The 15,369-nt window shown below is 38.8% G+C and overlaps 1 protein-coding gene across 2 annotated transcripts in view; it reads right to left on the reverse strand.

Moving 5' to 3' along the window:
• Positions 1-15,369, reverse strand: part of col25a1 (collagen type XXV alpha 1 chain) — a 719,149-nt gene that overhangs the window by 184,571 nt on the left and 519,209 nt on the right. Inside the window, exons 7-8 of one of the 2 annotated variants that reach the window (XM_082152225.1) lie at positions 4,958-5,029; positions 3,278-3,394 (exon numbers count right to left, since the gene is read on the reverse strand). In XM_082152225.1, coding sequence (XP_082008351.1) covers positions 3,278-3,394; positions 4,958-5,029 — 189 coding nt within the window. Of the gene's footprint in view, positions 1-3,277; positions 3,395-4,957; positions 5,030-6,960; positions 10,555-15,369 lie in introns of those variants that run through there. The other variant, XM_082152224.1, reaches the window with a different exon arrangement.

The following is a 15,369-nucleotide window of genomic DNA, read 5'->3' on the forward strand; positions in this document are numbered from 1 at the left end:
ACCATCACAGAGAGGCACAAAATCACTCTCCAGAACATTTTCGTTCACTGTTCCTTGCAAGTGGAATGACCTCCGGAATGCAGAATGCCTGACAATATTTAAAAGACAGCTGAAAACCATCATTAAAAAAAAAAATAAAAAAAATAAAAAATCTATGCTTTCACTTTATTTAATCCCTCTCTATTCTAGCTTATGCTACACTAAGCAATGACTTGTGTTTATTTGCCTCTTCACGATTAATTGATTGCTGTATTCCTAATTAGGGGTGTGAACCGACACTGGTCTCATGGTTCGGTTCGATTACGATTATCATGTCATCGATTCAGTTCAATTCGATATCACGATGCATCACGATGCACCGCATCCTCAATTTTAAATTTTACTTCAAAAGTGATGTGTGCGCGCGTGTGTGTGCGTGTGCTCGCCTGTTCGGGAAGTCGCAGTGACAGAAACAGTGACATTCCAGTTTAAGTTTCAAGGGAGTAAAGCTTGTTAATGCCATTAAGAAAAGGAACATCTGTCAAATAAATTTTGTTTTAAAGAAATGTTCATTTAAAAGCAGTGCTCATTAATCAGTGTATTATGTTACCATTAAAGATGTGCGCATCAACCGTCGCCGAATCCGCTGTTGAAGGTGACGATCATCCATTTATAATCACGCGTAACAACACAGAATAATTGTAATTTGACCATCGGGTGCCGATACTTAAATCAGAGAAAATTAAGCTCATCCGCTTACTCTAAAGCAGTCAGACTCTGCCAGGCGTTAACAGCTCGGGGTGAAAACGGCTAACGTGGTTAATCAAGTTAGTGGTATTACCCCCTGCATATTCTATTTGTGCGTGACATGAGCGCACACAGCGCGTGTCTTCTGCAGGTCGTGCTTACCAGGTTGTTCATAAAAGCCGAAATGTGCCCAGATGTAGGCTTTTAAAGTAGTTGGAGCATTTTAAATTTTCTCGCACTCGTGTCTCACCTCCCTCTGCCATTGTATGCTACCGTGACAAAGCACGTACGCGACAAATGACGTCAGAAAAGCGTCAGTACATTATAATTGGTTATGGTCTATTACTGAACCGATACCGAATCGTCCTCGTCTGCATCGCGATGCATCGTAGAAACGATTAATTTCGACACCCCTATTCCTAATTTGTAAGTTGCTTTGGATAAAAGCATCTGCAAGATGAATTAGTGTAAATGTAATTATATCAAATATATCAAATATATCAAATTAAATATAATTTGCCCATTGGCCTCTGTCCACCATCATGGCCTCCTAATCATCCCCATATATACTGACTGGCATGAAGCATGAACACTTTGTCTCCTCTCCACCAATAAACTGGTGTGTGGTGGGCATTCTGGTGCACTATGGCTGCCGTCGCATCATCCAGTTTGATGCTGCACATTGGTTGTGATTGAGGAGATCCCCCCATTCCATGTAATGTGCATGTAATAGAGGGTGGAACCACTTGTTCTTGAGCCACCACTGGAAGGGCCTCATGTGCAGCATGCCCAACTGTATTATGTTGGTGGCAGCGGCCATCAGACCCAACAGTGTCTGGCATTGATGGACAGAAATCTCCTGACCTAGTTTTAAGCTGCCCAGCCCACCATGGCGAGAATAGACTCTACTCAAACGGGAGACATCTGTGCCTGCATCGTAGTCAAGTCCAAAACTACGCTGAGAAAAGCAGTCGTCTAATTTGGAGAAAAAATATTTTTCTTCTGGTTTAATCTTAAACCCAAGCACCTTAGATGAGTGAAGACGACGTCGCAATGCCGGACCACCAACTCTTTCGAGCCAATATTAGCCAGTCGTTTATGTAATTTAGTACACATATGCCCAGGAGTCACAATGGAGCCAGAGCTGAATCCATGCACTTGGTGAAGTTGCGAGGAGACAAGGCCAGGCTGAAAGGAACCTGATATTGCTAAACTTTGCCCCCGAAACTTAATGTGCACAGGCATATCTCTATATGAAAGTAGGTGTCCTTCAAGCCAATCCTCAGATTGAATTTGAGGCACAATAAGCTTCAACGTTAATCTTGAACTTGTAAGTCTGCAGAATACGGTTCAAAAGACTTAGATTGAGGATGGGACGCAACCCTCAATCCTTCTTAAGAACCAGAAAATAAAGGCTGTAAAAACCTGAGACTCTCATAGGGAGGGGAATATGTTCTATGGTCCCTTTGTCCAAAAGAGTACATAACTCCTGTGTTAACAACAGAATCTGATCTTGTTGCACCGTAGTCGGGAGCAAGCCATTGAAAAGAGGAGGACGAGACTTTATCTGAATTCTGTAGCCTTTTTCTATAGTTCACAGAACCCAAGGAGAGAGGTTCAGCAGAAATTGTCAAACTCTCTGAAAGGAGAATCAGTTTGGTAATCTTGTGGAGACGAGTGGAGACGCCCAGGCAGCAATGACTGTGCTGAGATCTGCTTTTAGACCCAAAAGGCTGGGATTGTGTGCAGCGCCTAGGCCCTTGGCCCTTTGCAATTGGGAAAAAAACTTCCACACTGGCCTTCTGTTCTCCAAGAGCTCGGCCCAGGACAAGAGGTTGAGGCTGTAGGCTGCTGGAATGCCTCAGGTTGCCTTCTGGCTGCCTGAAACCTATCAACTTTGGTATTGACAATGTCGCCGAATAGGCCAGACAGGGGCATCCAGCAAAAATCCAGATCCTTCAGCAGGCCAGCCTGGTAGGCCTAACCCTTTGCTTCATAAGCCTTGACAACCAAAGTACATGTGATACAACATGGCCTTGAAGGCAAGGCAGTCTGTTTTTAAAGATGATGCCACAGTGGGAGAGAGATAGCCCTCGACTTTTCCCACAACATGTGGTTCTGAATTATACCCGTGCTTACTCAACTCCGTGATAGGGGATTTCCACAACCTCATGACTCACTGGCACACGCTGAAGACTTTCCCATAGCATCAACACAATGACGCAGCATTGAAATTCCCTCAAAAGGGAGCTGCACCTAATATTTTTACACTCTTGCCTTGGTCCAAACAAACAAGTGAAGGTCCTGGTGGGGTTATATGTTGGTGGATAATAGTTTTTTTAACTCTCTCAGTCAAAATGTATGTACATATATTCACAAATGAAAAGGGTTACATAAGTAATGGATATCTATTGGTAAAAAACAGACTGAGTGTGTAAACATGATCCTTCAACAGAAGCCATTGTTTCCAGAGCCATATGGGTCACTGCATTATCATGCTAAACCTCCAGCTGCTAACATTTTGATAGGTTTTGAATTTAGAGATACTTACTGGGAGCCCTGGAACTCCCCGAGGACCATCTTTGCCTGTGTCCCCTGGGGGTCCTCTGGGGCCTGGGGGGCCTGGAGGCCCAGGAGGTCCTGGGGGCCCTGATTGACCCTGGTCACCCTGTGTAAGTAATAATATACATACGTCAAACATTATTAGTCAAAGTCAATGAATATAACATACATTAACGTTGTTTGTAAACAGTGAAAGGGAGAAACAGATTGAAAGGCCATTGATAAGCTAACAAAGAGAATCTTGAAGAACCTCTCTTATCTCACAATAGGGGTGGGCGATATGACCAAAATCTTATTTCACGGTATGAGGAATTTTATTTTATTTTACAATACCGATACCGATACATATCTCAATATAGATATTTTTATTTTATTTTTCTTATTAAAAATAAGAACAAAGAAGGAAATTACAAACAGTAGGACAAATACAATAGACCAAAGATACAAGTTAAATAAACTTTACGTTTTTCAGCTACAATAAGTTTATTTAACATGTACTAAGAAATACTACATAAATTTAATAATTAAATGTATAACTAAAACACTACATAGTCTTCACTGTATGAATCAAAAATGAACTGATTCTTATTAAAGATACAAAAGTGATTCAGTCAAGAGCAGTGAGTGATGTTCCGAATTCGTGATTGCATGCGGTCTAAGAGAGGCGCCTTTCTGTGTGCGTGCTTCAGCTGTGTCAGTCAGCGTGAGCACCAACCGCATTGAGTTATTTTTCAAAGCTTATTGCGCTCAACATCAAGCAAGTCCCACTCTATGTTCTCATTCATGCATGTTTCTTTATCACTCTTATGCGTATATAACTTTAAGTAGTATCGCTCTTATGCATATATAACTTTAAGTACTGTGTTACGTGGATATATTTACATACTGCAAAATGAACGATATAGTGAAATCTCTAACGACAGACACTTCCGTGTTCACGATATATACTGTCATACCACCCAGCCCTATCTCACAGTATTAAATCAAACAATTTTAGCATATGGCAGCAAATGTAATATTTGCTCTCTGTATTAATCCAATCAGTTATAGTGATACAGTTCAGTTCTACTGTGAAAATTCATTATTGCTTCTAATTATCTCCAGATTATTTCTAACCCTGCCTAGACTAGGGAACAGAAAGAATCATCTGGCCGTATTAATTAGAACAATAACATTTGTGATTTATACTTTTGCTTTCAGTTTCCTTATTCTGTATTTTTTCTCTGTTGACAGACAACTTATACATTGTAATTTGTATGCGGTCACTCACCACAAAGATGGCTTGGATCACTGAACTCAGAGCCTCCTTTTTTTTTGCAGTATTATATTTTGCATTTATGAATATATAATATATAAAGTATATACTGTCAATTTAACAAAATGATTTAGTGTTTTTAATTACATAAAAATAATTATTAATATGATTTAAACTTAAAGTAGAAATTAAATAATTATCTTAAATAATTAATGATCTTGTCACAATATCTTCATTTAGACTTTTTTTTTTTTTACTATCAAACACTAATGTAATTCATTTTAATAGTTTGTCACTAGTCTAGCTAAGGACTGAGGTAAAAGCAGAAGAATGGAGAGCAAATGATGGGCCAAAGATGAGAAGCCCAGTCTGACGGAGCAGTGTGAGAGAGAACAGAATGAGGACAAGCACTACCTTAATGAGTCGACGTTTAATGAGTTGTTGATCAGCAGAAAGAAAGCCATGATTTATCTTAGGGAAGACCATCTGAGCAGGAGTGTGAGGTCAAAAGAGGTTGGAGATCAAAGTTAAGAGAAGTTGGAGAGGAGAGTTGCATGAGGTCCCGGAAGAGGAAGGGGAAAGGAAAAAAAAGTACAAAAATTGATTAGATTAAAGTAAATGAGTCAGAGGACCCAATCCAGTGCCTTCATGCATTAGTAAAAATTGACATTTTCCATGGTTCCACCAATGAAAGTCTCAACTGCCTTTGGCAGCAAAGGCTGTAATTACCACCTCATGGGTGCTAGGACACCTACTCTGACAGAGCCAATCCGAAGAAACATGTCAACTTCTACTCACTGAAAGCACTGTCATCACAGTTTTCTTTGAAGCCAGGCAGACTCCAGGAATTGCAAACACTGAAACTCATCATGCAGACTTATTTGTCTCTGTCCGTGGACTCTAAATGAGATGTTTACATAGTCAAGCTATCTCAAGGGGGCACCAGTAATTAAGAGGACACAAATAATTGTGTCATTATAGATTTAAATATCGGGAAAGGGTGGATTTGTGGTGAACCAAAAATACCAGCTCCGAATCTCGCTACTTTAGTTTAGCATTTAATACGTCTCTTTTGAGTTATTCCATTCATAGAATACAAGCACACAGTGGTCAGAATATTTGGTGGCTAGACATAATTAATCACGCATCACTGGTTTATTAGAGGAAATAAACAGTTGCTCTGCTGTGAATGCATAAATTCCTGTCACCACTCTGCATAATAATGACAACCCTGGAACTTGGAGAGAGGGTCATAATGAGTGAAAGTATGGTAACACTTTATAATAACTGCACGCTATTAATCATTAGTTAAGCATTAGTAAAAAGTTAATTCATCATTTATAAAGCATTAATATACATTAATAAGCAGTTTATAAATACAGTTATAAATGCTGTATTCTTGATTTATAAGCATGTCTATAATGTGTTTAATAATTGTATTTTCTTAATTTATTAATGATCACTTTATCATTTTTAAATGAAGTATTGCATTATTTACAAACCGGTTATTTAGGAGTTGTCAGTGGCTAATAAGATCACTTAGAAAGTGTAAGTAAATGTAGTAGATTCAGGTAGTTATAAAGCATTTAGTAGTGGTCAGTTAACTATGTTTGTGAGCTAATCTAAAGTGAGGACTAGTTATGCTTTGTAAAGCATTTATAAAGGAGATTTAAAGACTCAGTTTTCTTCTAAACAGAAAAAGTAAACAAATACAACACAGCGATACAGAACATAAAAATATTAACAGCCTTTAAATCTTCTTTATAAACGCTTTACAAAGCATAACTAGTCCTCACTTTAGATTAGCTCACAAACATAGTGAACTGACCACTACTAAATGCTTTATAACTACCCGAATTAACCCTGAATTACAGTAGAAATACATGTTAATAAACCATTTATTAACACACTAAGTAACTATTACTATATGTCTGAATAATAATATGTATTTAAACAGTTTATTAATAATTTACTTACACTTTCTAAGTGATCTTATGAACCACTGACAACTCCTAAATAACCGGTTTGTAAATAATGAAATACTTCATTTAGAAATGATAAATTGATCATTAATTAAGTATGAAAACACAATTATTAAACACATTATAGATATGCTTATAAATTAAGAATACTGCATTTATAACTGTATTTATAAACTGCTTGTTAATGTCTATTAATCCTTTATAAATGATGAATTAACTGTTTACTAATGCTTAACTAATGATTAATAGCGTGCAGTTATTATAAAGTGTTACCGAAAGGGTTTTTTGATTGGTTGGAATGGATTAATCAGACACAATTGTGTTTGGGCCAAGTCTGTCACTGCATAGGCACAGGGGACAAATGCTCTGTTGATATTTCTCATTGTGTGTATAATCCATAGAGTCTGCCTGGGCCGTTTGGCCGAGCCAACAAACCTTCACAGTCAGGATTTGATTGCTGTGTAATGCAGCCAGGGTGGGTAGACCTGGTAGTCCCTGGGGACAAACAGCATAACAATGGCACAGCACAAACACAACAGCAAGCATGAAAAATAAATTAAAAACCATACACTCCAAAGAAGGCTTGCACTTACCTTTTTTTTTTTTTTTTTGCATTTGTTTTGTATCAGTTAGAAGTTTAAAGAGGTTGTCTAACTGACAAAGAGGCTTTAACACACTGCTCTGTTATGATGTGAAAATAATTTAGATTTGATCTCGGCAGTGCACTTAGCCAAACACAGATCATAGGTATTTCTTACTCGTTTACTTTGGATTTGTTCTCAGCAACGAAGTTAGCCAAACACAGATCATAGGTATTTCTTTCTCATTTACTTTGGATTTGTGCTCTTGTATTGTGTGCCATTACCCTTACATTTAAACTTGAATATTGGGCCTCATTCTTGAAACTTTCGTAAACATAAGTGACCATTTGCCTAACTATCAATATTCAATTAATGTGTGTCCGTCACAGCATTTTTAGCCAGCTAAAAACAATGCCAGGCGCTCTTCTGATAACAGCTAGCTGGTGATGTTTGAGAGCAATTTGGAAGCGCATAATTTTTCCAGCTGAGACGTTTTGGTTGCTATGATGATATGAAATGCCAAGAACTAATGTGTTACTAGAATCTAATTTTGAAGAATTTTACAGAATATAAAAATGCCGTAACCAGCAATTAACTTCTCAATTGTCAAATGAGTCATTGTACGAGTAGGATTGTTGGTCGATGTAGTATTTGTCCCGGGCCGGGTAAAAAGTGACAGTGACGAATGGTGTGTTTTACCAAAAGTTGAACAGTTTTCAACTCCCAGCTACAAAAAATAAAATAATATTATTAATAATAATCAAAATAAAGACAAAAATAAAATAAAATTAAATAAAATAGTGAAATATTATTATGGTACATAGTGCAGCAAAATTCTGTGTCATTAGTTTGCCTAAAAGAACATAAAACGTGTGAATGTTTTATGCACCATTTGCACGTGGTAGGGAGCTGGTGTAAAAAAAAAAAAAAAAATTTTGAAAATACGAACATTTTCATGATTCAGAACATTTAGGTCAGAACAGCTTTACCAATGATTTACACCAAAATTTGTTCTGCTCGTGGGGGCCTTTTTGCTGAGGCAACAGTTCCACCGAGCCACCATGCCGCTCCATGACTAACATCATAAACCTACTCATAAGACTATTCTTAAAATAAAATAAAGAAATAAAGAAATAAACAATATATGAATTAAAACACAGAGAAATACAATGTGCATGTGATATTCCATCCGACCATTTTATGGGAAGTAATTTGAATTGCATGGCTCATTAAGAAGGGGAAAAAAAATATCCATGCCTTAAAATTGCTTGAATATAACTCTACACCCTTGCTTCATTTGGTATACGTGGATCCATGAATAAGCAAATTAGCCCCGCCTCCACTCACACAGCTCAGAGATCCACTCAATAATCTTTGTAGTAATTGCTGCATAACGGCAAGTGGAAATACTAGTTTAATTCAGCCATATACTGCAGGGGTTTTCAACCTTTTAGGACATGCGCCCCCCTACGTTTATCTAATTTCACGCAAGCTCAAGAATTTTGCTCTAATTCAGTTGCGCCAAATCTGCCGTAACCATAGCTAACAATTAGCTGGGAGATTAGTTAAATGTCCCCCTCTAGTGAATCACTGAAGCTTTGCTATTTAATCTCACATTTAGAGCCGTTTCACTAAGGTGCTTTGAGAAAAAAACTACTGAAAACAAAATGGTCGGGTGGCTTGTAAAAATCAAGAATACCAGAGATGGTAAAGCGGTTAAACTGATGGAAAAACAGGCACAGCCTTCACACTAAATTTGGTAAGCTGTTTATATTTTTAATGTTTCAGTTTAACTAATACTCTGCCTACACCAGACAGGACACGATGCAACACACAAAATCCCTGACAGTATACTGATGCCTCGTTACGTTTCTGACATACTCCAAAGCCTCTGCGCTACTTCTGACACTAAGAACAATTGGATTTGCAAATCAATTTGCATTTCGTCATGTCCAGTGCAGACTATATGCAGCATATTAAGTTCTGTCATGACAACATGACAAGAGATTGGTGTAGTAATAGAGATTGGCATGGTAATGGATGTGGCAATGTTAATGTATTTGGTCTATGTGGAATAGATCTGCTACACTGCTGCTGCTGCAGAGCAAGTACCGAGGCTTGCTACTGCCAATACATTCACAGACATTGATGTGAGCATGTAAGACATGCTGCTGCTGCTGCACATGTAACATACATGATTTAACCCCCGTAGCAGATTTACTCAGGTGCGTTCAGATGCTATTTTAAGGGCGCATACTTGGCCATAATGTAGCGTGTGCACAACGCGCATACACTTTGCTTCTCTCATCTACACACAGCAGTTGCCATTTTTGCAAACCATACATAATTATAAGGAAAAATATTCCACATGAGGAAAATCATTGTGGTGTCCATGAAGATGTGAAAAAATAAAAGTGGCGCAAGAGTCATTTATACCTCTGGTATAATGGCAACAGCGCCCGAGATCCGGCCACAAAGTTACTTGCGTTTTGCGTTTGATACTTGCATTTCAGATCGTTAAAATAAGGCCCCAAGTCTTCCAGAGTCGCGGCCAAAGCCGATTCGAAAGACCGCTGTTCGCCAGCAGCCATCTTCTTTGTTTTCAAGTAGCAGGGAATTCACACGGAACCGCCACAACTCTGCTGTCATTTTGTTAAGCCCGCCCACCGACTCTATAAACAATGTGATTGGCCTGACTAGAGTTTGTTTTTTCCAGCTCGCAAGCCAAAGGAGAGTTGCTAGAAGACACTGGCTGCAAGATTTCAAGGCTATTGGTTACCAGTTTCTTTTAGGATTTATTTTAAGATTTTATTATTTGTTTTTAAATCTTTAGATAGTACAGCTCCTCTGTATATTGCGGACCTGATTCAGGAGCAGAAGTCAAAGAGACTTTTACGATCTCAGTCACAGAAACTTTTAGTTGTTCCGAGGACGAATCTGAAAAAAAGAGGGGGCCGTACCTTTGCGGCTGCCGCACCAAGGTTATGGAACAGTCTACCACAATATATTAGATTATCATCAACCCTTAGTGAGTTCAAAAGACATTTATTTAAAACGTATTTTTTCACATTAGCTTTTGATCATACATGAGTGTCGATCATACATGAGTACTGTTGTCACAGGTGTCAGTTTTAAGAGTTTGAAGATGTTTTAGGTGTATTTAAGACTCCTAAGAGTATGTGGGTCTTACACTCTGAGAGTAGATATTTTGCTTTTATTTATAGTTATTTGTGCTTGTTATATTTTAATATTTTATTGTTTGTGTAGCACTATGGTCAACATTGTTTTATTATTATGTGCTTTATAAATAAATTGGAATTGGAATTGGAATTGGAATATGGCAATGTTAATTTACTTGGTCTTGGGGGAATAGATCTGCTACGCTGCTGCTGCTGCTGCTGTAGAGCAAGTACCGAGACTTGCTACTGCCAAAACCCTCACAGACATTGCTGTGTAGATTGTTCCAAAGCGGCTTTACATTGATAATAGGAAAATAAAGTAACAGAAATTGATTTGGCCGCTAACACAACACCGTTTTAACAGAAAACTCGTAGGTTCTTTCTGCACAAACTTTCAAAAACGCGAACCCGTGAGAATGCTGATGGCGTGCACGTGTATTACGAGTTCAGTCTATAGGTATGCGTGTTTGAATATATGTGCGCAAGCGTGTAGTCATTCCCTACAAACCGACCCACAACAAACTACTTGTCTGGCCTTAAAATGTATAATACAGAATTTGTATCGCTTCCGCTTAGCCACGCGAAGCGGAATTATCCCGACAACGTTTTATCTGTAGAGAGGTAAAGGGAGGGGAGGGAGGCCTTCACAGGGGAGAGACTAGGTGACACTTCAGGACTACGTTGTCGTCGCATCCAGGTGCAAGTCCTTCATCAGATCTGGATACGCCCTGGATCCGGCGGACTGCGGTAAACCTCGGGATAAACAGAGAGACTAATATTAGTGTAGACGCCTTCTTCTTATAATGTAACGAATACATCAGGATTTATTGGAAGTGTTCCCGGTTCCGGCTGACCTAATCTATGCAGCCTATCATTGAATTATAAAAGTCTATAATGTGTTATGTGTATGCTAGGTCAAAGAGATGTGTTTTTAGTCTAGCTTTGAACTGACAGAGTGTGTCTGCTTCCCGGACAATGTTAGGAAGACTGTTCCAAAGTTTTGGTGCTAAATAGGAAAAGGATATACCGCCAGCAGTTGATTTTGATATTCTAGGTATTATCAACTGGCCGGAATTTTGAGATCGCAATAGACGTGAAGGACTATAATGCGTTAAGAGCTCGCTCAAGTACTGCGTTGCTAAACCATTTAATGCTTTGTAAGTAATCAGCAATATTTTAAAATGTATACAATGTTTAATAGGGAGCCAGTGCAGTGTTGACAGAACAGGGCTGATATGGTCATACTTCCTGGTTCTGGTAAGAACTCGATCTGTTGCGTTCTGGACCAGCTGTACGTATATTATGTTTATTAAGCGTGCAGGGAAACCACCCATAACAGCATTACAATAATCTAGCCTTGATGTCATGAACGCATGGACTAATTGTTCCGCATTTGTCAATGAGAGCATGACGTAATTTAAATATGTTTTTAAGATGAAAAAATGCAGTTTTACAGATACTAGACACGTGACTTTCAAATGAAAGATTGGTATCAAAGAGCACATCCAGGTTCCTAACCGACGACGAAGACTTGACAGAGCAGCCATCAAGTGTTAGACAGTATTCTAAATTATTACGTGAGGAAGTTGTTTGTCCAATAATTAGAATCTCTGTTTTTTCAGAATTAAGTAGTAGGAAATTACTAGTCATCCAATTTTTTATATCAGCTATACATTCCATTAATTTTGTGAATTGGTAAGTTTCGTCAGGGCGTGAAGAAATATAGAGCTGAGTATCATAACAGTGCATAACAGTGAAAACTAATTCCATGCTTCCTAATGATATTTCCCAAGGGTAGCATTAGGCATGTGCAAATTTTCATGCTGCGATTAATTGATTGAGCTTTTATCACGGTATACGGTATTATCACAATATTTTAATTTAATTAAATATAATGTGGTTTTCATCATAATAACAAGCTGAGAATTGTTTTCATATCAAACGTAACCTGATCTGTCTAGTCTGTCGGTGTCAGTGCGATCTTTGCTCCGCGATTTTTCTCTACGTGAGATAATGGATGTGTGGAGCGAGAGCGTGTGAAAAGTGTCGATTGCTTGAGTTTCACGCTGAATGCGTAGAGTTGACAGCCCTGCTTTTAGAAGGGGGATAAATCGTCGGCAGCGTTCTTCATGCTCCCTGCTTCATCTCCATGTGAGGATTGTATACATTAGACTAGAGTGCGCACTGCGCCGCATGCACACAGTGCTTCTACATGTGGGGATTGTTTACATCAGAGTGTGCACGTGTTTCGCGCAGCATATACGCAGTGTTTGTTTAAGCGGTTGATGGAAAATAAGCGAATGCGCGTTCTATAAATCTAAATTCTGATCTATTATTTTTCACGGTATTTTGAAGTGCCCGCGATAACAATATCATGCATATTCATTACCGCGATTTATCGTATTACCGAATACCGGCACATGTCTAGGTAGCATGTACAGAGTGAAAAGCAACGGTCCTAGTACTGAGCCTTGTGGTACGCCTTACTGAACTTGTAATCGATGAGACATCTCTTCATTTACTGCTACAAACTGATAACGGTCAGATAAGTATGATTTAAACCATGTGTAGCAACAATGACAATGACATCCGGCCAGATGTTCTGAATTAGCGAATCCTGAGTTGCAAACATAGCTCCTTTCTTCTGAGTAAACAAAGGAACATCCTGTTTCACTCCACGGCTAAGACATGTGACCACGAAGGCGCCGATCTGGCTGGCTCTTCCGGGGAACATGACACATTTATAACAAGCTAACCTTGTTTAACCAAATGTTCGACCTAGACCCCCTCCTCAAAATCAACAAACCGCACCACGCGGTGAGCTTCAAACAAATACAAATCACACATCGGCTCCAGCTAGTCGGCAACTTTTACGGCTCCTCCAAAACTTTATAGCACCCTAGACAGAATGCTCTGCATTCCAAACCCCCTTTCTCTCTGCACCAAAGAGATAACGAAACTCTATGTGACTTTTACGCCACACACACACACACACACACACACACACACACACACACACACACACACACACACACACACACACACACACACACACACACACACACACACACACACACACACACACACACACAAAAAGACTTTCCTATCAGACACAGACTCTGAGATTAAAGTCCTACAAAGAACCCAAATCTAATAGCCATTACGAATGTTTTTGATATGTATTTTTATGTGTGTATAATTGGCCAGATAATGTCTGAGGTATCTATGCAACGTTATTATGTTAATCAAAATCACTATGCTAGTGATTATGAGGAAATTATGTAACCCTGTATTTCTGTCATGCAAAAACGTCATTCGAGGTGTCAATGTAATGGGAAAAACATGTCGGAGTCGAATCCTGACTGCAAAGTACAATAATATGCATTTATTCTAGGAAATACCATATTTCTAGATATGAATGTTAAATTCGATCTCTCACATGTTTGAGTCAAAGTAGGCGTTTCTTCACAAACAAAGAAACTTCTTTCCCGCTTCAGATCAGCAGATCCGATTTGCTGTTGTCCCAAAAAGAGGGCGTAAGCAGATGTCTTTTCAAAGTAGAGACCCTCTCCTCTGATCTTGCTCTCACCCTCTGCCTCTCCTCCCCCGCGCAACGCTTCTCCAAGGAACATCTGAAAAGGCTCCGGCCTTCTCCCTCGGACAACACATGTTCGAGTCGTAGCTGCCGTCCTTTGCAACTAAGTTCATACTCGCCTTTCCCCTCCACAAGGGAACTGATCGGACTTTTCTCGGTAACGTTACATTCAGTGAGCCTTTTAAGCTTCCTGCGACACCAGAAGACGCAGCACCGACAGGACACCGTCCGCTCTTCCTGCCTCTCAGCAATCACTTGAACAGAGAACCAACTTGCAAGTAGGCTATTGATCATTCTAAAGCTGACTCCAGGTGTCTTTTGAAATTAGGTTTCTGTCTGTAATAATTACCAGCTACTTTTTCTCTCTCTTTTTTTTTCTCTCTTTCATTTCATTCAATCTGATCACGTTATTTCTTATGTTCTTGTTTGTTTAAATGTTTGTTTGTTTTATTGTTTGCATGTTTACGTACGTTTATAGTTGTAGCTTATGTAATAACTAGTCTTGACATTTATTAAAACTTATTCATACTTTGACTGTCTCTGTATTTGAAAATCCATCTTTATAAAGTCAATGAAAATGCCAAAAGATCTAAGCTACACGCTCGATATTATAGACTACTTTGAGTAGTTTTAATTCATAAACCCAGAAAGTTTTATGTTCACGGCCAGAAGATACATTTTCTTGGAGTTTGTAAACGGGATACCCCTTCTTGACTGTGATAATCGTACATTTATTCGCTGGACGAATGACTGATGACTAGACCAGTTACAGAACAAGGTAATCTCGATAATTGATAAAGTAAATGTATATGCGATTTATGAATTATGACCATGAGTTATGATTATTAATAATTCCAAATTCCCTATATCCTTGAGCTAATTCGTATTGACCCAGAGTCATATATACAGTTTACGTTACACATGTTAATGCAATTCCACTAATGCCAACATAATTTTCGAGTCTATTTAAAAGAATGTTGTGGTCAATAGTATCAAATGCAGCACTAAGATCGAGTAACACTAATAGAGAGATACAGCCACGATCGGATGATAAGAGCAAATCATTTGTCACTCTAATGAGAGCAGTCTCAGTACTATGGTACGGTCTAAATCCTGACTGAAAATCCTCACAAATATAATTTCTTTCTAAAAAGGAACATAGTTGTGAGGATACCTCCTTTTCTAGTATCTTTGACAGAAAAGGTAGATTCGAGATCGGCCTGTAATTGACTAATTCTGTACGATCAAGTTGCGTTTTTTTAACAAGCGGTTTAATCACAGCCAGCTTCAAAGTTTTTGGTACGTATCCTAATGACAAAGATGAATTAATGATATTAAGAAGAGGATCTATGACCTCAGGAAGCATCTCTTTCAGTAGCTTAGTTGGTATAGGGCAGGGAACGACAACTGGCGGCCCGCGGGCCAAAACTGGCCCGCCAGCAATATTTTCTGGCCCGCCGGATTATTTTGGAAGTCCTAAATGCTGCAC

Source organism: Leuciscus leuciscus (assembly GCF_965113295.1).
Source record: "Leuciscus leuciscus genome assembly, chromosome: 2".
Classification (NCBI taxonomy): Eukaryota; Metazoa; Chordata; class Actinopteri; order Cypriniformes; family Leuciscidae; genus Leuciscus; species Leuciscus leuciscus.